Source organism: Bombus pyrosoma, linkage group LG8 (assembly GCF_014825855.1).
Source record: "Bombus pyrosoma isolate SC7728 linkage group LG8, ASM1482585v1, whole genome shotgun sequence".
NCBI classification, from domain to species: Eukaryota; Metazoa; Arthropoda; class Insecta; order Hymenoptera; family Apidae; genus Bombus; species Bombus pyrosoma.
The window spans coordinates 576107-598342 of NC_057777.1; the positions used below are offsets into that span (position 1 = coordinate 576107).

Consider the following 22236-nt stretch of genomic DNA (forward strand, 5'->3'; position numbering starts at 1 on the left):
AATATTAAAGAAATAGACGTAACGTATATTAACTAAATTAAGTTATAATTATAAGAATCATTGCAAAAAGATATTTCAAATATAATTCCATGCACGGTGAAATATTACAGATAGAATTTAAAAATATATATATATTTATGCATCATACATTTGAGCTATGTTTCTATATTCGTATGTATATAGAGTTAAGCTAGATCTATGTCTAATATCTATAAATTAAATCTGGGATAGAGCTTTCATGGAATAATTTCTGCATCTTAGTTCATTTTTATTAATAATTGATAGGTAGACTGTTCTGGTTCACAGTTTTCTCGACGACCAGCAACAATTATGAAACGTTCAACATGCTTCACATGCTTCTCTACCCTACTCCCGCGCACTCATCAATTCTCGAAATCGGAACAAGAAAAATTCTTTCGCAAGGCAGCTTGTGAACAGTTGTTTTTTTCTTTTTTAATCCATTTTTTCTCTTTTTTTTTTAATCAGAATTATACCAGTGTGTCATTGATTATATTTTATATATTACAATTTCTGTGACTTCGTACAGATTCACCACGCTTGTACACTACTCGCAAATATCACAAGTAGAGGAGAAGAGAAGTTTCACTTGCATCCAACACGAATTCATCTCTCGCATTATTTAGAAATCTAGCCATCTATAGTATGGATAATCAGTCGCTTTTTCTGGAAAAAGGACACTGTTCTCTTCAAATAAAGTCCCATCGGAAAAAGAAAATATACTTTCATCCAATCACGCTGTACTCGAACGCCTACTTTTGAGTTCCCTTTTTTAGCACTGAGTATAGGATACCGCCGTTCTACGATCTAGAATTCATTATTGATCAACTGTACAACCCAGCACGAAACAATTGGATGATTCGTGCAGAACGAACGGCAGTATGTTAACCTACACATAACATACAGATACTTCCGTCCCGAATAATTAATTATTTTTCAATAATTATCTCTTCCTCGAATCCCTCGTGGTTGATCGCCGTCACGTCCTCTACCACGATTACTATAACCGCTCCTTCCCATTCTTCCCATGTTATTGTCGTTGGGGCCTCGGTTCATGCCACGATTAGGTCCCAGTTTATTTCCAAAATTACCAAAATTCGAATTAAAATTATTTGGCGGGTTCTGCCCGGGGTTTTGACCGCGGAAACCAGGACCAAAACCCGGCCGGTCAAAATTTGGCGGGCCTGAGTTCGGCCCTCGGAAATTCGGCAAACCTTGAAAGTTATTACCGAACGGTCCTTGGTTTGGTCCGAATGGAGGCAATGGGCTCGGCCTAAAGTGTTGATTGGGCCCGAAATTACCGTTTGGCGGTCTAAAGTTAGGGCCAAAGTTTCCGGGTGGCGGTCCGTTAGGACCAAAACCGGGATGCATGTTAGGATGGTGCATCATGTGCATTGGACCGTCAATTCCTTGCATACCAGGATGCAGCGGTTTATTCTGCATAGGATGCTGAGACATATTTGGATGTGGTACTAAACTTTGGATCGGGGGTGTCATATTGGGATTAATATTTTGCATATTATGGTGACTCGACATGTGAGATATACTGTTGCCTAAATGAGGTATGCTGTTACTTATGCCGGAGCCTATAGCTAGCGGCATGTTATCACGTTTATCAAAGTTCCCTGAAAAACCACCATCCCCTTTTCTGGGACCATCATTCATCGACTTCTCATCGTCCCACCGCGAATTACCGTCCCGATCTCTGTCATCGTAAATGTCGTTATCCAAAGACTTCTTCAAGGGGAATCCATGCGAACTTCTAAAGTCCTTATCCGCGTAATTACCCCTTACATCGTAATCGGAACGTGAACTGGGCCTTCCAGGTCCGCTGGAGATGTTAAACCGTAAGTCTTCATCGCGATTCGCATTTCGAGCATTTTCACCATGAGGAAGTTTCCTGAGATCCTCGTCCTGTCCACTGTGGAAAGAGTTAGTCTCGTTGGAGTGCTGATTCGATTTCGTTCCCGTGTACCTTAAGTCGGTATCACTGGATTGTGAGTCTTCCGTCATCACTCCGCCAAAGACCGGTTGATGAATCTTCGATGTTCTGTCGCTGGCTCCACCGTCGCTCCAACCGATTAATTGATCGAATTTCCGCTTTCCACCGCGATTCAGCGCTTTAAGCAATTCAGGATTCTGTGCAAATTTGGAACTGGGTAAAGGTGGAGGAAGTTCGATATCGGGAACTTTGGAATAATCTATTTCGCTGTCGTCTTGCAAATATTCTTCGGAATCGTCCATGTTATCTGGTGGACCCACAACGTCTCGTAGCTCTTCTATTTCTCCGGAAAATACTAGTTTATTTATGGCATCATTTCCTTTGCTAATTGCTTCTGCTAACTTAGAACCGGCTGCAATATTAACAACGATTTTAATAATCTCAAAATTTCGTTTAATATCACAGTACTGAATGTTTTCATTAACAATAAATAATGCTTACGTTCGACAGGAATCATTTTTCCGTACAATATAATACCATTAGGTGTCACTTCATTCAATGGTACCGCTCCTGGTGTGGTTTCGATCAACTGATTCACAAATGCATTTAGAGCTTCTACCTGCTCCATATCCTCAGCCTCCATCTCATTCCATTGAGCTTGGAAATTTCTTGGAATTGGTTTGCTATATGGAACTTTCTTGTTAGCGAATTTCTTTCCTTCGTCGACTGCATGATCCAAATCCAAGCCAGGGATACCACCGCTTTTGTCTTCTGGTTCGCCATCGGCATTGATCCTATCTTCTGGCCCCATACCAGGTATTACAGCTGCTTCATCAGCTATGAAATAATCGAAACAATAGTAAAAAAAATTCAAAATTACCTTTTTTTAAATGTGAAATTATTGCATAAATTTTGTCCGGAGTTTCTCATTAGATTTGCATTTTTTCAAAGCATTACAAACCAATGGTAAAAAAAAATGCAACAAGTTCTTTTTTTAATGATAAATCTGAAGGCTTCTATAAAAGTAGCATTCGCATAAATTGATGCGGTAAATCTAATTCACTCTAGCGGACATAATTTGTGCAGTAACTTAATACTAATAACAATATTGTTGTTGTTATTCGCATAATATATTATGTACCAATTTCATGATCATCAACGCCAGCCGATCCTGCAGGTAAAGTGTTGAGATTATACTTGTCTCTCATTAAATCACCAGGCCTGTTTCGTGTCCAAAACTTTGAAGTGTGATCATTACTACCGGAACACAGGATGTGTCCCAGCGGATGCCAAGCTAACGTCCAAACTATACTGTCGTGAGCTTGTTCTATCGCACCTACCTCTTTGTCGGCTCTAAAAATTAATCATAGTGTGAATAATGTTGTAACAAATAAGATTAAAAAATAAGATTAAGAACTGCAGAAAGCGTACCCAACGTGCCAGAATAAGATAGCTCCATCGCTACCACCGCTACAAAACAGACCCTCGTGACTCGGGTGCCACGCGACACTAGAAGCTTCTTTTTTGTGACCACGAAATGTTTGAACTTCTTGACTTAAATTTCGAAGATCAAACAACTTGAGCAAATGGTCCCGCGACGCGGTTACCAGCCAATTTCCATTTTCATTCCATTTAACATCCATTACTGTCGACTTGTGTGCATGTAATGTTGCGAGTGACTGGCCAGTCTTTGGATCCCATAATTTAACCGGTTGCTGATTATCTTTGCTTCCAGAGATGACTAGACTTTTTTGTGGATGCCAGTGCACACATTTCACATCAGCACCATGACCTAAACAATAATTATATGAATATTGAATTCATTGAAGTTTGTATTAATGATTGAGCTGTTTGTTGAAACCACAATTAATTAATAAGTAAAATGTAAATAAAAATATTTTCTTCTAATGTTAAAGAATAAATATAATATAATAAAAGAAAATATAATATAATATATACCCCTGAGAATTCGTTCTTCATGACACCGAAGAAAGTCCCAAATTCTGACTGTTCCATCGTCGCTGCATGTTGCCAATTTGTGATCCGTCGGACTGAAACTACCCACCCAAAAAGAAATGTTATATTCAAACAATACGCTGTTATGTACTTATAGAGCGATTCTTTATTTGCAAATGCTCACAACGAGAATTCTCTCAATGAAACAAGTATTACAACATTATGGAATGTATAATACATATTTGGTAATTATTATCCCATGTAGGCACATGTATAAAATATTAGATAATAGAATAGTATGATGAAAGATTGATTACACGTTGAGCTTTATTAACTTTTATTGAGGTTCTATCCTTATACAACTGCAATATGTTCAAAGTGGAAGGAGACAGAATATGAAAAGTTTATTAATATTCAATAGAACATTTCAGGCATATGGTACACCTTACGGACATTATTATGATATGACATCAAAATATGATCATTAGAAATTGAAGTTAAAGCGTATAATAGCTTACATTTATTACTGATTTGTCATTGGTTATTAAATAAATACTACAACACATGCAAAGAAACAAGCAAAGAATACTATAAATATTTTTCTTTTTTTTATGGTACCATCTGCTAAATAAATTATGTATTTGCATATCTACACATGCATCCTTGATGAATCCTAAACATATCATGTAGAAGTTAGTTAGGATCAACCGACAAACCTATAAAGGATTATAATTTTCAGAAAATTACTTAAATCAGATACATAACAAGCTACTATTATATGGTTGCTAAAATTCTTCATGTGTATGAAATTTTTTGAGTTAAATATATGCTATATGTGTGCGAAAAATGTGTATAGGAACGCGTAAAAATACACGAATGAAATTCATTTTCGGGACAATTTAAAAAATTATTCACGTAACGATAATATATGTGGTCTAAGTATGCGCGTAGTGGGCTTTTACTCTGAATTCGTCTCGAGGAATAGACAAACATCAGTAATAAAAGGAAGATCTATGTGTAAATATTGTAAATAAACAAAAAACCATCTTCGACAGTCATATCTGGCACTCAAACAAAATTCACTGCTGATCAAGCAACAAACTGTTCCATTATCATGAAAGTAGAATCTCTTTTTGATGCCACATGACCACCGAGTGATATACCAAGATTGATATTTTTTCAAAAGTTCAACATTTATTGCACAAAAAAAATGTCCGAAGTGTACATGAAGTTCGTTATATCTCTCTGTTACTCTCTCTCTCTCTTATCTGCAAAAGGGCACAAGTGACACAGACCAAAGAGAAAATACTTTATTTTTATTCTCAGAGACATATGATACTGTAACTGCCTTTATTTAACTTTATTGAAAACTTGGATGATGTAAAGAAGGACACAGGATATTTATTTTTATTTAATTCCATGGGAATCTCGACTAGGTATTGCTGTATATTTCTTGTTTGTTTATTCTTCATTCTAAATATACACATTTTACCTAATAACCTGACCATATAAATTCCATAAACTATGAGCCATAAGGACCTAATTTCTTCTTTCCTACAACTTGTTTTGTTTTTGTCTCAGACCTTTCTATATAAAAATAATAAATTCATACTACTGTAATCTAGTGGACCATGTAAATTTATTTAGGTCCCTAAGACTCTATGAATACAGTTGATAAATTTCATATTAATACACGTACAATATATTTGGCAGAAAAATTTATCCTTGCTGATCAACTTTAAATATTATTAAGATACATGAAGATGTAAAAATGTTTCAAAAAGTTATTAATTTTGGGAAACTAAGCAAAAATAACTAGAATTACTTGTAACAACATTTATAATAGTATTATAGCATATTAAGTTTTTTTTAAACATAGAGCCTCATAGTTTATATCACAATTAAATATTAAAATTAAATGCAAATATATATATATATATATATATATATATAGGAAACCTTAATAAAAAAAAAGCAAGAAAATCAATTTGTAATAACACGGATGTCATCATGTAGTATAGGAAATGTATTTTCATCACAGACTCTATATCACAGAAATTTTTCAAAACTTGAGAATATCTTCACCATACATCTAATATATCAGGAAATCTTTCAAATACAATTTATGAAAAATTTTAGAAATCACCTGTGTACCCATACAAGAATCAATGTTTTTAAAACAAAAATGTTGTAAAACCAGAAGAGGAAGAGAATGAGAGTCATGTCCAATATCCTAACTACAGCAAGGATGGACGGATCATCGATAACAGTGGCGCAAGAGACGTAAGGACTAGTGTGGTGGATGGTATACCTGAGTCCTCTAATCGCTTCTTTGTGCGCCTGAAACATCTTGACGTTGTTCATATTGCTCTGCCAATACTTCACATAGCCTGCATGATCTCCTGTGACCATCCAGCTCTCATTGTGTGACCATACCATTGTTCTCACTGGACTATCATGTGCCTGAACAGACAAAAACAAATATTCAATTAATGCATCTAAAACTAGTATACATTCTACACAGAAAGTAATACAATGTATTCAAGCTTTAAAGCTTTGGAAATGTCCAAATCTCCCTGTTTATACATATAGTCTTCTATTTAAATCACAAAGTTACAAATGATGATAATAAATTACAAAGCAATATTAATAATATACAGAAATATTTAATTACTGTTAAACTAAAATAAGGGGCATAAAATACCTGCAAAATAGTTTCAAAATTAAAGGTAAGACCATTCCACAAGGTAAATTCTCCACTAGATGCACCAGTAACAAGGCGTCTCCCCTCTGGCGTCCAAGCCATACAAAAAATAGGGCAACGCATTTTATTTGTTGCAGTCTTCACAAATCTTGTGGTGACTGCATTTATAGGATTGTCAACATAACTAGGTGGTGGAAGCAGATCAGGATAATACATCACATCTGGCTGTAGGGCACGTCTGTCTCTGTAATCCCTCTGCCACACTCGATTCTACATATAAAATATGTAATAATACTATTCATCACTGATATCACAAAACTTTACAAATCAAATTAAGAATCCTACCTCTAAGCTTTTTATAATGGCAGAATTATAATCCACGGTTTTACGCATAACAGATTTCCTAAGTCTTTTGCCATCAAATTCATCTTGTAACGTATCTTGACCAGCCGCAACAATTTTGGGTGCATGATAAGGTCTGAATGGTTTAAAGAAACCCCTTGCTCCATCTCTATGATTAGTGTATCTGTGCTGATAACTTCCAGATGTGTTTATTGTAGTCAAATTAGGAGGTGGGGCTGATAAATTTGGAGTGGCAGGAGGTGGAACAGACATATTAGGTAAACTTATAGCTGGTGGAGGATTTGCAAATTGAGTATTTGCAGACATAACAGCAGTTGTTAATTCTGTAAATAAACACAAAATATGTTTCTTATTATTATTCTATAAAGTAAGTTTAACATTATCTAATCTTTGTTAATGTTACATTTAATATATTCTTCAAATTATTTTTATTCAATTCACATATGGTATGTGATACTCTATTGGGTTATTCAATAAATGGAAAAACTTAGAAGTCTGACCTAACTATTTGCGCTATTTATTATGTTCAAAAATACTATTTAAATTTCAATAAAGTAGCAATAATACTATGGTCGTTTTAACACATTTTCTGATGAGCTATGGATCTACAACGTTCAAATATAAACGAACAGAAACTGTACTTTAACAATATGTGAAAATGTAATGCCGATTTCTATTGGTAGAAACATACTTCATGCATTATTTATCTTTATTATTGCAAATTTCAAGTTTCCTTTAATCATATAGTATAGCAGTGAAATATATAATAATTAAGAACGAGTACAAAACCTATCGGAATCGGAATGTTACTAAAGGTTATACGAATTATTTTTCGAGAGAAGCTAACCAATTCGACAAACTTTATTAAAAATTCTACGTTTCTCTAATGTAAAATGAAGCTTGTTTACAAAAACTGATGAACAACCTGCTCATTAATTGCGAACAAATTTTCCTTGATGCTGTTGCACTGTAAAACGCTTGTCACATCTCCCGAACGTGTGTGGATCGAGCGAGTGGCGATAGTTTAGCCCGCCGCCGTTAGATGTCTAGCAACTTTCCCTCACTCCGGTTTTCTTCTCTATATGTTCTAATATGCAGTGCAATTAAGGCAGGGATTGCCAGCAGAAGGCCTACTGATGAGTCTGGTTGGGTGGTTCCGAGACGAAACGCACCTTTCTTTTTCGTTCCATCCTTCTCTTTTGTTCTTCTGAATGCGACACGCGCTTTAATGTTGTGTCTTTTTTATAGCTTACAATTCCGCAGGTGGGGGAACAAGCTGGAAGCTAAAAACTTAATACTTCTTTACGTTCTTGGATTCACTACCGAATCCGAACGTTAACACGTTTTTGATGTATATTATACGCAATATCACTTGTTATTTCCACCGTTTGTATAAAAAATGTTTTCCAAGTAATATAATGAAATATATGAATTGAAATGACTATATTATTTCCGAAACAATTTTTGGTTTCACGCTTTATATTGATGTAAATTTAAACACACACGAGCAAACAATGAGAAAATTATATGTCCCCTATATACTATGTACGCCATTACTCACTTGGATGATCACATCCGTTTCATTCGTATTCACTTCCGACAGTGGTTTTGATAAATTACTGTAATGTATATATTATGATAGAATTTTATTAACCAGTAGCGTTTCATATATAGAATAGATAAAAGTATATTCGCATTAACCTAATGTTTCACTTTTATAATGAACATTAAAAAAAATTTAAAATTGATAGGGATTTTTAAGATATTTTAGAGATTCTAGGAAATTAATAAATATCATACATCATATCTAATATACCTGAATGTTACCTTTTTGAGTTATCTGATTTCTGTATTTTTAAGATACTTATTAAAAATAAAATATTTATTATCATTACTATATCTATTTAATTTTATTTAATTCCACAAGAATAAAAATTTATGTTTCATTACTATCGTAAAAAGAGCCACCTGTTATAAGTTGCCAAGTTAGCATCTTTAGCACAATTAGCATTCTTGCGTACAAAAACGTAAAGTGGTGCAACAACAATAATAAATATAAATATTAAATATATGAAATTTTGTTAGAAAATTAATTATAACTACATATACTTAAAAAAACTCTAATTTTGTAAAAAATATAGTAAAAAAAAAAATATATATAAATCATGGATGATAAATGCGTCATAACAAAGCTTCCTCATCATGTACAACAAAAATTGTGTCATACACGACCTCCTTATAGACAAGGGAAAAGATTGACGTCTGTGAAGGTAGCATTGTGAACTTGTATCCTATCATATATAAAATTATGCTTAGTAATAAGTAATGTTTTATAAGTTACTTTCTTATATTGTATATATCATTTATTATAAAATTGAATACACTTTTCATAAATCACATGATGAATTTCTTTAAATAATAACAAATTTAAGTTTATAAATAATTTTATTTTAAATACGTAGTTTATTTCATAATTTGCTATCATTTTTGGTTGTTTGTAATATTTCCTTGACACTCTAGCTCTATGTAACAGGTTTATACGATAAATGATGAATCAAAACACTTAATGATATGTGGAGTACCAAAACTCCAATTAGGTGATGAAGTGAGAAAGCTTGTTGAACCTTATGGTAATATTAGAAAGATACATGTAGTGTCTGATTATCCCACAGAGGAATTTACAGAAGCATATTATGTACAATATGATCGTATACAAAATGCAAGGTTCATACCTTTTCATATTTCACTGATACCTTTTATATAATTGAATTTTTGTAATTTGGTAATAAAATAATCCATGTCATTGTGTCTTATATTATACATTATATAGAATAGCAAAACGATTCATTGACGGCAAAAATTTTTATGGAGGTTCACTACATGTTTTTTATGCACCTGAACTTGAAAGTGTCTCAGAAACTAGAGCTAAGCTCCTTCAACGTCGAAGAGAAGTAGCTATACGTATAAGAAAAAATCAACAGGATGTATCGAATCCAAATACTGATAAATTTGTTCCAAAGTATGTAAACAAATTATGCATTAGCATAAAAGACTTGGCTTGTTATTATAATGGAATAACAACTTTTAGAGAACAGTATAATAGAAGGAAAAGAACACCTGCTTTACCACTGACAGAAGAGCGCCTCTGGCAACAATATCCTGGAGAAACATTATTTTCCATTTATGATGGTATACCACAAAGTCTAGATCCAAGGCCAATATGTGAACCTAGTCTACCATCAACATCATCTGCATATCAAGAGGATACTGCATCTAATTCATTGCAAAGTCCCTATTATCCGACTGAAGCTATTATTGTTCAAGCAAGTGAATTTAAAGAAACTACATCAAAATTGGATTGTGTAAGAAACAAAAAAAGAAATTACAAGGGACAGTCTATTAATAATAATATCAAAGTTAGAGTTGTCAAGCCACAAATTGTCGATACAAGTGCTATAACAAGATGGGATACTTCAAATAAGAATATATTTTCTAATCCAAAGAAACCTCAGAATAATATAATTATCAAATTAATACCAAAAAGTGAAAATGAGAAAAAAAGGATTGTAATAAAAGATCCAAGGTATATTACATATTGCATTTTGTATTAAATGTACTTTCATAATAAATTATTATTATCATATTGTTTAGTGTTACCCAGTTAGTACAACGAAGTGAAAATCTGCAGTTGTCAATTGAAAAAGCCAAATCTCAGGTACGAGCAGCGATGCAAATGAACAACAAGGAAAATCCATGATTTCATATCAAGACAAATAATAAAAAGTTCATTCAAAGGATTATTTATTTTATATCAATTAGATACGCACTATTCCGATCGACTTACACTTATGTTTATAATTAATTTTTACAATTATTTGAATTTGTTTAAAAAATATAAAAAATATAAACTATGTCTAAATTTTTCCTATTATAAAAAATTAATAAAACCCTAAATAATAACCGTTGAATCTGGATCCCATTGTATACCATCTAATTTCGATTTTGTAATATGTTTCTTGTGTGGTGGTGTGTTTTCTTGCAATATTTTTGAGGCAATACCTTTGTTCCTAAATACCTGTTGTGGTGATTTTATTAATAATGTTTGTACTTGTCCATTATTTGAACGATTTCCGAGAGGAGTTCGAATCTGGAAATAAAATACGAAAAACTTTATAACAAAGCATAAACATTTACATTTTAGAGCCGCGCTAACTCGATTGACTGGAACTCAAACTCGTGGCTGTATGGTCAAATTTCGAATCTCGGTCGACTCTCGGCCGGCACCTTTACAACTCGATTATAAATCATAGTTGTATTGTGCTTATTTCAGCGCGGTTTCTGCTGGTTCGAAATCCACCAACTCATTTTCAAATGAACGAATAAATCGTGGTGATTCAGATTTACTGGATTTGTGGTAATAAACATTAATAACTGAATTTTAAAAACTTTGTTGTTAAAAACTGTACTTCAATAACATTGAATTGTGGTGTTTCATAATATGAAAATTTTAGAAAAAATATATCTATACTGCAACTACCATGCCTGTGAAATAATTTATTAAGCACCTTTGTAGATTCACTTCCATCTTTATTAATAGAATTAGAAAATTTCTTTTCGTCTATTGAAATTTTCACTTCTGATTTTAGATTTTTTTTCTTTTTTCTAATTGTATCTATTTTAGTTCTTTCACTTTCAAAATTAGCTAGTTTTGCTATATTATCATCGTCAAATGTTATAATTACTTCTTCTTTAGATACTTGTGCTATTTTTTCTTCAGTAATTTGTACATTGTCTAATTCACTTGTTTTTAATTCTTGAGGCTCATCCAATATCAATGAATCTCTCCATACTTTAATTATATCATCGCTAGTAGCACATGTTTTCTTTTCTTCTATATCCTTCTTCACACGTACATCATTGAGCTTATTTTGCTCTGAGATTCTTTCAGATTCATTCTGATCTTCCAATTCTTCGTTTTCTGATGCAAATATTTCTTTATTAGATATAATACATTTTTGAAATAAGTTTTTTACATATTGTAATATAAGTTAACTTTGAATTATTAAGAACAATTTCTCACCAATCGCTGAAGTAGATTCATTTCCAGATGAATGACTAGAATATAGTGATTCAGGTGATTTGGATTTGTCATCGCAATCATTAATGACTGAATCCAAAGATTTTACAGCAATTGTGGCTAAACTAGGTAAAGCCTGTACTTCAGTAACATTGAATTGCGATGATGTTTCGCAATATGAAAATTTTGGATAAAATATATCTGTATCGTAGCTACCAGCTCTATGTAAAAATTCTTGGGACCTCGCTCTTAAACGTTTTATAGATTTTGGCATTAAAATTGGCGTTCTGTCAAAATCCGCAGCTGGAGATCGAGGATCAAGTCCCAAGATATTAAAACGTTCCTTTTCTATATCAGTAATTACCTTTTCATTATTTAAATTACTAGCTGTTGGTGTTAAAGAAATATCTGCACCTTTATCTTCCTAAAATAGTTAAGAAAGCCTTATAAATTATTGATAATAATACAATTTCTAAGCTATGTTATAATATACATAATTTACCATTATCGGCAGTTGTACTTTTGGAATATCTATTATTTTTGGCATAAAATGTTTTATTGGAGTTAAACATAGCATTATTTTATCCATATCTGTTTCCAAATATCGTTTAGTTTGTAAATGTTTTGGAATTGCTGATATCGTTTTCTTATTTGTTCCAAGTGGTGTACAATTCACCTATAAATATTACAAATTTTATATATTGTGTATTATTACACAACTTGTGAAAATATATGTTAACTTGTGTTAAAATTACTTCTATTGGTGTACGATTTATCCCACTTGTTATTGATCTAGGATCAATTAATGTTTTACGAACTATTGGTGGAGTTTCCATAATGTCTTTCTCAAGAGTTACTTCATCAGTAGATGGACATCTTATTTCTTCTTTTTCCATTTTATTGTTACAAGACTCAGTATTATGAGGAAAAAACTTATTAACATAATTTCCCATTATTACGTTTTCACCTAGTAATTCAGTAAATAAATTATGAATATAATTAGATTGTACTTGCATAAATAAACGACACTTAAATCATTTGTTTGGATACACAACAAACAGTAGCATATTTTGCTTAGCATTTTAAAAGTATTTACTGGTAATTTTAGGTACATTTAATATTGTATGAAACTTAAAAATTGTGTGTGAACTTACTTTATATATATATAAATCAAATCCTTCAAAAATGTATACAAAATACAGTAAAATTCTTAACGAGCCACTGCTTCGAACTTAAACATGGTAAAACCTTTTGAAAATTAAATTAACCGAATGACGAAGTCTTACCAACATGTGGCTTTAAACAAGGGTACCAATACTCAAACTTTGTATCTTTGTATGTTTAGTATCTGATTATATGTATATGTATACATATAACAGACATAAATAACATGTATCTGAAAATAACAAGCAAAATAATACGTTATATTTTCCTTAAATAAATTTGAAATAATGACACAGAATTTCAAATAACGTGCGAATTTCATTTAGTTTGTTATAATCATCATAAACCAATAAGTACGTCTATGGCTTAACGCGTACGTATTATAATTCAATGGAATCTATATCGTTCACTGAATTAAAACTTTAAACACATCGTAAATATTAAATTGGAGCAATTAGTTTTAAATCATGTATAGTGAGGGAATAAATAACAGAAATATGTAGTAAGCTAATGATACTACATCTTTTAGGTTGTTGATCTAATAAGACAAATGCCTAAGTGCTAGAATTGTTAACACTATTTTGATTGTTGTATTTAAAATAAATAAAGTTTCTCTGTAAAAAAAAATTCTCATGTCTGAATATGCGAGCATGTCATTCACTTTAAATCCAGAAGAGAATTGTAAGAATGATATGGTTCAAATGCAGTCTATCAATCTTGTTTGTCCAGTGTGTGATGTTGGATACATAAATAAAAAAGAATTCTATGATCATTTACGTATCCATGCTGGAGATGTATTACTAAAGCATGTGCAATGGTTAAAAAATGCAAACAATGAATTAGAAACAGTGTCAAAACATCATAATTCAAAAAAAATTGATGATAATCCTTATGAAACTACATTAAGGCCTTTCAAATGCCATCAGTGCAGTTTAACTTTTGACAGAGCTTCTCAATATGATTATCATCATCGAAGTATACATTTAGGTGAAAAGTCACAGCTCTGTGAAATTTGTGGCAAAGGTTTCTTTCGCAAGGCAGATTTAAAAACACATTTAAACATTCATTTAGGAACAAATGTTTGTATCTGTGAAGTTTGTGGGAGAAAATTTAATCACATATCTAATTTAATCAGACACTGCAGAATGCATGCTGGTAGTTATATTGTACATCAAATTTTCCACAAAATGAAATACAAATAATGAATAAAAATTTAAATGTGATATGAATTTTTAGGGGAAAAATTATATCCATGTTCCATTTGTGGAAAACGTTTTACTCAAATTAGTTCCCTTGCAAGACACAAACGTATTCACGAAAGGGTAAAGGATGATGTTAAACATCATTTGCAAACTAATTTCAACAATATCAATTTACAGAAAAAAGATCATGCAATGTACAAAAATAAGGTGATGAGCAAATGTGATATTATGTAATATCCTTTGAATATAAGTATATCTTACTGTCAATGTACAGTTTGTTGAAGGTAATGCACCTAGTCAGCAAAAGATTGTTAAGAGACAACATTACTGTAAGATTTGTGGTGAAAGTTTCAATTTTATTTTTCTCTTAAGGGAGCACGAAAAATCCCATTCGCAAACTTTGGAGTGCAAAAACAATGAGGTGGTAAGAATTCTGAAAGTAACATTCAAGAACTACATGTTTTTGATCTATTTCTTCCATTTAGAGTTTTCAGAAAGCTACAGAACTGAAAGAACAAACACAATGTACTAATAATTTTGACTTTCTTGAAAATGAAACAAATATGAAAAAAGCTTCACCATTGGATGCAATTATTTATATCACGTCAGAACAGGTAAATATTTTATTATTTATAATCATACAATTCAAAACTATTTCTATATATAGTTACTTTTTTACATGGAAACAGTTAAAGAAAATCAATCTGGAGAATATTGAAGATAGTAGAAATCACATTTCACAAGAAGATCTATGCGAAACAAAAATTTTGGGCGCTGAAGAATTAAGTGTTTCTGAGGAGGTAGCATTTAACGATGAACAAACACAACTTGTTCATGATAGTCCGCTTTTATTATGTAAATCCAATAATTCTACAGAAAGAGAAAATGTAGCATATGCTGGTCCATTAGATGAAAATATTCTTAAAAATAAATTATGTATTCAAACGTACGAATCGGATTTACAAAAATCCGGAACAATATCGAATTATAACACCCTAATAAATACTCCTCTGAATGTTACCGATATGTTTCAAAAGATAGATCTATCGGAATCTAGTAACAATGAACATCTTAATTCCGATTCAAATATACATAAAAATGAGGAAATAAATTTAGTACAAAGTGAAAAAATATCCGATGATTTGAACGACATAAATAATATTGTAAATCATGATGAGCCAATGTTGCGTTTAGTACAAACAGAAACAGGGGAACAATTTTATGAATTTCTAATTAATAATTTAGTTGAAAAACTGCCGAATCCGCAAATTGTTGAGTCCACAAAATGCTCCGAGAATAAAGATAACAGTACAAATATGAATGAAGAAAATCATGCAGAGCAGAGTATACGAGATGATATACATAACGATTTGAATTATTCACAATATGAATTACAAGGCGAGGAAAAAAATTTTACAAATCAGATTCTATTAGACACACAAAGTGAATTCGATAAATATGTTGAAACAAATTTCGAAGTATTCGAAAGATTAAATTACGACGATAGTCCCGAGCGATTTCTTGAATTTGTGGAATCAGGACTTGAAAATCAAAACTCGAAAATTTCAGATTGTAACAAAGATAGTGATGAATTCTTACAATTTCAAAATTTTAGCGAAATTGACACTGTAGAATCGAATGTAAAAGATGATATTATCGATGACAATAATAGTAATAATCAAATCGTTGAAACAGATGAAAAACAAGAGCAAAATGAAGATGTGACAAGTAGTAATGAAAAATTAGAGGATGAACAAGACTCAAAGAAGTCGAAAACGTTTTTAATAAAGTTTCAATGTACAATATGTGAAAAGTCATTTTCAACTAGTTACAATTACAAGCAACACATCGGTACCCATTTCGCAGACCAGCAAAAATTTCATTGCAAAGACTGTAAAATGTCATTTGCTTGGAAATCAACGTTAAATAAACACATTGCGAGCAATCATAGGCCAGATGGTCCACAGAAGTTTGCATGTGATATATGTAATAAAATTTATAATACTTCTTCACAAGTAAATGTGAGTATTTTTTGGGGGGATATTTCTCTGATTATTAAACCATATATAGTAAATGACATAACAATGATTATTTTGATATAGGAGCATGTAAAACGAGATCATTTAAAACAACGGAACCATGTTTGTTCTCAGTGCGGTAAATCATTTTTTAAAAAATACGATTTGAAAATGCATAATAGAATTCATACTGACGAACGGCCATATGTTTGTCGCGCTTGTGGAAAAAGATTTCATCATCGAAGTCACATTGTTCGTCACGAACGCATACACTTTTAGGAATGGATAAGTTTACGTTATTTGTTTAAGGGCGTAGGGAACAAATTGTAAAAAAAGTTATAAAATAGATATAATTATTTTATCGAATAAAAATTAACGACGATGATGTTCTGTTATGTTTACGTGATTTACACTGTAATATGTATCGATATATATTATAAGGCATTTAAAACAGGTTTTGTAGACGATTATTTTTTAATAAAAGAGAAGATATTAATGTTTTATTTCTTCATTTCCTCTTTATAATATCGTGATTAAAATATAAATATCAATTAAATTATACTATTAAGTTATAAATTGAAATTATTAAAATATAAATATAAATTGAGTATTTAATGAAATAAATTTTTATTCCCATTCCTTACGTCATCATGGACGTATAGAAAGTGGAAATACATCGGAGCTAGTTTGACGAATCAGTTACATTATTATATATGTACTCAGCAAGTCTAGCTTCAATATGGTCGACAACATGTGTGAAGACGTGGTGAATAACGTGGAAAACCTGAATATAAAGGAGGACAAGGCATGAATACTGATTCTTTTTGATAAATTTTTTCATTTTCATTTTTAGCGGTAAAATATGTTGACGACTTTGCGTATTTGCAGTTATAGAAACATTTACAATGTTTCTAAGCGGACACATGCTTGGGTTGGTTATAAGATATACTATCATTACAACATTATGTTATAATATCACGTTTTGAATTTTCTTTTTTTTTTTTTCTTCGGTTCTTAAACTATTCATTGATACAATTTGTACTATGTTAAGAATGACCACCCATATCATTGAAATCGATAATCTGATGCAATCCAACCTTATACCTTTTAACGATTGTTGCATTGTCCGCGAATGCATTAGCCTCATGTTTTTTTAATTGAAAGGATAATGATTGGTATTTGCGGTGATATTAAATATTTTATTTTACTCAATATTAGAAAATGAAACCAAAGAAAAAAGCTGCTGCCACCGAAGAAAGGAATGTTTCTGAATTAAATCCTTGGCCAAGTTATATTCAGGTATGTTATTTTGCTAACATTTGAAAATTGCATGTTTAAATAACTAACAACTGAAACAAATAGATTTAATTAATTGAAGCCAATTTTTGAATATACTTATTATTTAGTTATATTCCAGAATAATTATTTTTTCAGGATCGTATTGCATTATGGGATAAGCTTAAAGCAGAGTATGAAACATCATTAGCTTTGAAAACGGTTACTGACATAAAAGTAACACTGCCTGATGGAAAGGAAGTTATAGCTCAATCTTGGCGTACAACGCCATATGAGATTGCCAAAAACATTAGTCAAGGTTTAGCGGACAGTACTGTTATTGCAAAAGTTAATAATGAACTGTGGGACCTTGACAGACCCTTGGAATCTGATTGCAAACTTGAACTCCTTAAATTTGATCATCCAGATGGCCAACAAGTCTTTTGGCACTCCAGTGCACACATTTTAGGAGAAGCTATGGAAAGAGTATATGGCGGTTGCTTATGTTATGGTCCACCAATAGAAAATGGATTTTATTATGATATGTACGTAGGTGAAACAGGAATTTCCAATTTAGACTTCCCATTCTTAGAGACTCTTTACAAAAAGATAGCTAAAGATAAACAACCATTTGAGAGATTAGAAATGACTAAGGAGGATCTCTTGGAGATGTTTAAATACAATGAATTTAAAGTTCGGATTATTAATGAAAAAATACATACTCCAACTACCACAGTATATAGATGTGGCCCATTAATTGATTTATGCAGAGGACCACATGTTAGACATACTGGAAAAGTTAAGGCCATTAAAATCACAAAAGGTTCATCTACTTATTGGGAAGGAAATGTCAATGCAGAATCTTTACAGAGAATTTATGGCATCAGTTTTCCAGATACCAAACAATTGAAAGAATGGGAAAAGTTTCAAGAGGAAGCAGCAAAACGAGATCACAGGAAAATAGGAAAGGAACAAGAGTTATTCTTTTTCCATGAACTTTCTCCGGGATCATGTTTCTTTCAACCACGCGGAGCCTATATTTATAATACTTTAGTTGAATTTATTCGTTCTGAATATAGAAAACGGGGTTTCCAAGAAGTAGTTACACCTAATATTTATAACAGTAAATTATGGCAAACGTCTGGCCATTGGCAGCATTACGCGGAAAATATGTTTTCCTTTGATGTTGAAAAGGAAACTTTTGCACTTAAGCCAATGAATTGTCCTGGTCATTGTATGATCTTCGACGTTCGTATCAGGTCCTGGCGCGAATTGCCATTAAGGATGGCAGATTTCGGAGTATTACATAGAAATGAGTTATCTGGTGCATTAACTGGACTAACTAGAGTCAGGCGCTTTCAACAAGATGACGCGCATATATTCTGTTCGGTTGATCAAATTAAAGATGAAATGATTGGCGCGCTTGACTTTTTGAGACACGTGTATTCCGTGTTTGGTTTCACATTTAATTTATGTTTATCCACGAGACCCGAAAAGTACATGGGAGATATAGAAATGTGGGATCAAGCTGAAAAAGCATTAGCAGAGAGTTTAGATGCATTTGGAGAACCATGGAAAATTAATCCAGAGGATGGTGCATTTTATGGTCCAAAAATTGACATAACCATTATGGATGCACTTAAGAGACATCATCAGTGTGCTACTATTCAATTGGACTTCCAACTACCAATTAGATTTAATTTGTCTTATATTAAGTAAGTAGAACGATTTTAAACTAATCTTGCGATATAAATTGAAATTTTGAATTTTAATTTTAAATGCAAATTTGAATTAAAAATTTTAGCGAATCTGGGGAGAAAACGAGGCCAGTAATTATTCACAGAGCCATTTTGGGTTCTGTAGAAAGAATGATTGCAATTCTAACAGAATCATACGCTGGAAAATGGCCGTTTTGGTTGTCCCCGCGACAAGTAATGGTTATTCCAGTAAGCTCTCAATTTGATGAGTATGCAGAGCAAGTAAAAGATAAACTTTGGAATAGTGGAATTATGGTAGAGATCGATACAGATTCAAGCGATACTCTGAATAAAAAGATTCGAAATGCTCAGCTCGCACAGTTTAACTTTATTCTCGGTAAAGAAATGTCCTGTATAATAATGCTTTATATGTATCATGTAGTAAAATATTAATGTGTTTAATACATATATAAATATATTTTTAGTTGTTGGAGAAAAAGAACTTAATGCTGGCACGGTGAATGTACGAACTAGGGACAATGTGGTGCATGGGGAAATTCTTGTAGATGACCTAATTGCAAAATTCAAAGTATTCAAAGAGAAAAAGGATAGAAACTGCGAAGAGAAGTTTTAAATAACCTTTATATACAGACAGAATATTTATTTATTTCCAGACTATAATTCTGACAGAATCAGGTGTAATATAGGTCGACAGGATCTAAAATCACATTTTTTTAATATATCGAATAATGCATAGAAACTTATTGAAAGAGAATATTATTATAAAAAGAGTCTTGTTAATAAGACAACCATATAAAAGCATAAGATGATTATTTTGCATTTAATTAATTTCATTTAGTATTCAAACTTTGGTATAATATCAAGATAGGAATAGAAAATATACAGAAATCTGCATCAAATTTCAGCTTATCAATCGATGTATTTATGCTTGTGAAGTAATCTGTAATTTTATTATAAAAATCTTCCTTCTTATTAAATAGATTTTTTTAACGCAAAAACATGAATATATTTTATTCATAGAGATAAATTAGACAACGAAATATATAGTCAATTTATTTAATTTTCTCCAAACTCTATTTTTTATTCGATGATTTGAAAATGCTATTACGATAAATAATTTTATTTGGAAGCTACAAATAATTTTTTATTTTTCGCAATTATAGCAGAAACATTGAGTGTACATTGTAACTAACGAAATGTTCATCTCAACGGCTGTGCTCCATAATTTATTGCAGATATTGTCAATATATGCATATTGCTGTAACTGCGCCAATATCTTTTGGGAATAAATTATTGTTGTAAATTATAAATCACATCGACACAAATTGAAATGTTGTCATTAAAATCTCTCATAATATCTTTCACAATAAAGTAGCATCTTTGGCTAAAGTTGTTCTTATTTTACTAATAATCGAAGTACTGTTTGAATAAAAAATAACTTTTAACAAGGAATAGTAGATATATTTATTAGATTGAGTATTATCGCTTAATTAGATGTATATCAGCCACAGTCATGTAAGATCGTGTATCAGTTTATACATATACATATATGTAAGTTTATGTAATCGTGGTATCAGTCTTCTTAGCTTCAATATCTTTTGTAAATTCATTGAAAAGAGCATAAAAAAATTTTGCTGCATAACTTTTATACATAATCGAAATAATGTTATTAATAAAACTTCACACGTTGCAAGCTACAAATTGCTATAGTTTATCGAATGAGACGAGGCAGTAAACGTAGATAAAATTTGATTGTTGCAACTATTGGACGCCTATTAGTGAAACTCGAGTGTCAGTGCCTCGTCTCGTTAGACTATATACTCAAAATTTTGGCAATGAAACTTTTACTAATATGTTTCTAACATTTTTGTAATTAAAATGACACGATATAATTTACAGCATACTTGCTTACTTATTTTAGTCGGAAAGATTTCAAAAATATGTTAGTAAAAGTTTAATTTTAAAAATGTCAAAAATAAAAAATATTTCACTTTTAAATTAGTATCTACATACATTGTCTTAACGATATCTGACATTAGATCATGTTACACCACTCGATCGCGGCGGGCCGTCGAGCTTCTCTGTGCGTCAGGGAACCTCTTCTCCATAGTGGGGACGAGCACGAGTGTGCAATTATGCAAAGGATCTTGTTTTGTACAATTATCGAGTATTTCTTGGATTCGATGAATGGAAGCAAGATATAACGATTTTGAATCTAGGAATTACGGTTTGAAGGAATCCATCGCACTGGTTCAAAAATTGTGCATTCTTAAAGTTTGGTATTTCTTATTAAATTAATTGGCTTATTCCTCATGACTCCTTTTGTCTTATGCGTTGTTTATTTTTGTTGACACTGTGAACGTAACTGAATATTGTCTTACGGAGATAGAAGAGTACAAGTAATATTGATTGGACTACATACATAACATATATTCAAAATGTTGTTTGACAAATTGATTTATATATTGATAATAAAGCGAGATTCCGTTATTCTGAATATAATATGTGTTTAAATAAATAAGAAATTTATCGTTTAAATGGCTATCAGGTTAAAGTAGGTTATGCAGTAGGCTAAAAGTACCAAATTTTGAAAACGCAGAACTTTTGAATCAATGGATTTCTAAATTAGAAACTTCTATATGTCGTCTCTGTACTACTTCTCTATTCATATGAGTTCATAACATTTTACAACAATAAATGATCTCATATGTAAGATCGTTTAATTCGTTCAATTTAGGTTCTTGTATATGCTAATGTCAATTAAACTCAGCATTTCGCCGCATGATGCAGCACTAGTCC

At 31.7% G+C, this 22236-nt stretch overlaps 5 protein-coding genes across 13 annotated transcripts; 3 read left to right on the forward strand and 2 right to left on the reverse strand.

The window, feature by feature from the left end:
- Positions 1-244: 244 nt before the first annotated feature.
- On the reverse strand, positions 245-8819 carry LOC122570381. The gene is made up of 9 exons (XM_043732608.1): positions 7909-8819; positions 6966-7306; positions 6621-6890; positions 6228-6379; positions 3920-4017; positions 3392-3752; positions 3102-3313; positions 2462-2797; positions 245-2372 (listed from the first exon to the last, which is right to left on the reverse strand). Exons 2-9 carry the CDS (start codon positions 7287-7289, stop codon positions 955-957), a joined length of 3171 nt encoding a protein of 1056 aa, XP_043588543.1. The 5' UTR covers positions 7290-7306; positions 7909-8819; the 3' UTR covers positions 245-954.
- A 168-nt stretch (positions 8820-8987) lies between these two features.
- Positions 8988-10896, forward strand: LOC122570395. Of its 2 annotated transcripts, none has more exons than XM_043732645.1 (5): positions 8988-9253; positions 9517-9707; positions 9814-10002; positions 10072-10566; positions 10635-10896. In XM_043732645.1, the coding sequence occupies exons 1-5, from the start codon at positions 9149-9151 to the stop codon at positions 10738-10740; spliced, it is 1086 nt and encodes a 361-aa protein (XP_043588580.1). In that variant the 5' UTR covers positions 8988-9148; the 3' UTR covers positions 10741-10896. The 2 variants fall into 2 exon arrangements, with proteins under 2 accessions (XP_043588580.1, XP_043588581.1); XM_043732646.1 differs by having other exon boundaries at positions 9104-9269.
- LOC122570391 lies at positions 10768-22140 on the reverse strand. 2 transcript variants are annotated; one of them, XM_043732635.1, is made up of 8 exons: positions 21860-22140; positions 21451-21790; positions 13215-13456; positions 12816-13027; positions 12563-12736; positions 12064-12484; positions 11549-11961; positions 10768-11130 (listed from the first exon to the last, which is right to left on the reverse strand). In XM_043732635.1, the coding sequence occupies exons 4-8, from the start codon at positions 13011-13013 to the stop codon at positions 10933-10935; spliced, it is 1404 nt and encodes a 467-aa protein (XP_043588570.1). In that variant the 5' UTR covers positions 13014-13027; positions 13215-13456; positions 21451-21790; positions 21860-22140; the 3' UTR covers positions 10768-10932. The 2 variants fall into 2 exon arrangements, with proteins under 2 accessions (XP_043588570.1, XP_043588571.1); XM_043732636.1 differs by having other exon boundaries at positions 11726-11961; positions 21451-22140.
- Positions 13442-16940, forward strand: LOC122570382 (zinc finger protein 724-like). 5 transcript variants are annotated; one of them, XM_043732610.1, is made up of 7 exons: positions 13442-13597; positions 13754-14379; positions 14461-14633; positions 14701-14850; positions 14912-15040; positions 15116-16447; positions 16529-16940. In XM_043732610.1, the coding sequence occupies exons 2-7, from the start codon at positions 13857-13859 to the stop codon at positions 16721-16723; spliced, it is 2502 nt and encodes an 833-aa protein (XP_043588545.1). In that variant the 5' UTR covers positions 13442-13597; positions 13754-13856; the 3' UTR covers positions 16724-16940. The 5 variants fall into 5 exon arrangements, with proteins under 5 accessions (XP_043588545.1, XP_043588548.1, XP_043588544.1 ...); XM_043732613.1 differs by having other exon boundaries at positions 13443-14379; positions 14461-14546; positions 14604-14633; XM_043732611.1 differs by having other exon boundaries at positions 13445-13577.
- LOC122570384 (threonine--tRNA ligase 1, cytoplasmic) lies at positions 17114-20826 on the forward strand. Of its 3 annotated transcripts, XM_043732616.1 has the most exons (6): positions 17189-17249; positions 17333-17375; positions 17663-17743; positions 17879-19434; positions 19524-19813; positions 19902-20826. In XM_043732616.1, exons 3-6 carry the CDS (start codon positions 17666-17668, stop codon positions 20048-20050), a joined length of 2073 nt encoding a protein of 690 aa, XP_043588551.1. In that variant the 5' UTR covers positions 17189-17249; positions 17333-17375; positions 17663-17665; the 3' UTR covers positions 20051-20826. The 3 variants fall into 3 exon arrangements, with proteins under 3 accessions (XP_043588550.1, XP_043588549.1, XP_043588551.1); XM_043732615.1 differs by lacking the exon at positions 17333-17375 and having other exon boundaries at positions 17114-17249; XM_043732614.1 differs by having other exon boundaries at positions 17166-17375.
- Positions 22141-22236: the final 96 nt, after the last annotated feature.

Bases quoted from the DNA above. Each gene is read 5' to 3' on its own strand.
- LOC122570395 (XM_043732645.1), top strand. From the start codon at position 9,149: ATGGATGATAAATGCGTCATAACAAAGCTTCCTCATCATGTACAACAA. The intron at 9,708-9,813 runs GTTCATACCTTT...TACATTATATAG, and splicing joins GATCGTATACAAAATGCAAG to AATAGCAAAACGATTCATTG. The intron at 10,567-10,634 runs GTATATTACATA...CATATTGTTTAG, and splicing joins ATTGTAATAAAAGATCCAAG to TGTTACCCAGTTAGTACAAC.
- LOC122570384 (XM_043732614.1), top strand. From the start codon at position 17,307: ATGTTGACGACTTTGCGTATTTGCAGTTATAGAAACATTTACAATGTT. The intron at 17,376-17,662 runs GTTGGTTATAAG...ACTCAATATTAG, and splicing joins CTAAGCGGACACATGCTTGG to AAAATGAAACCAAAGAAAAA. The intron at 17,744-17,878 runs GTATGTTATTTT...TTATTTTTTCAG, and splicing joins CTTGGCCAAGTTATATTCAG to GATCGTATTGCATTATGGGA.
- LOC122570391 (XM_043732635.1), bottom strand. From the start codon at position 13,013: ATGGGAAATTATGTTAATAAGTTTTTTCCTCATAATACTGAGTCTTGT. The intron at 12,485-12,562 runs GTAAATTATGTA...TAACTATTTTAG, and splicing joins AAGTACAACTGCCGATAATG to GAAGATAAAGGTGCAGATAT. The intron at 11,962-12,063 runs GTGAGAAATTGT...TATTTGCATCAG, and splicing joins TGAATCTACTTCAGCGATTG to AAAACGAAGAATTGGAAGAT.
- LOC122570382 (XM_043732610.1), top strand. From the start codon at position 13,857: ATGTCTGAATATGCGAGCATGTCATTCACTTTAAATCCAGAAGAGAAT. The intron at 14,380-14,460 runs GTAGTTATATTG...ATGAATTTTTAG, and splicing joins ACACTGCAGAATGCATGCTG to GGGAAAAATTATATCCATGT. The intron at 16,448-16,528 runs GTGAGTATTTTT...ATTTTGATATAG, and splicing joins ATACTTCTTCACAAGTAAAT to GAGCATGTAAAACGAGATCA.
- LOC122570381 (XM_043732608.1), bottom strand. From the start codon at position 7,289: ATGTCTGCAAATACTCAATTTGCAAATCCTCCACCAGCTATAAGTTTA. The intron at 6,891-6,965 runs GTAGGATTCTTA...TTTTATATGTAG, and splicing joins CCATTATAAAAAGCTTAGAG to AATCGAGTGTGGCAGAGGGA. The intron at 3,753-3,919 runs GTATATATTATA...ATTATTGTTTAG, and splicing joins TGAAGAACGAATTCTCAGGG to GTCATGGTGCTGATGTGAAA.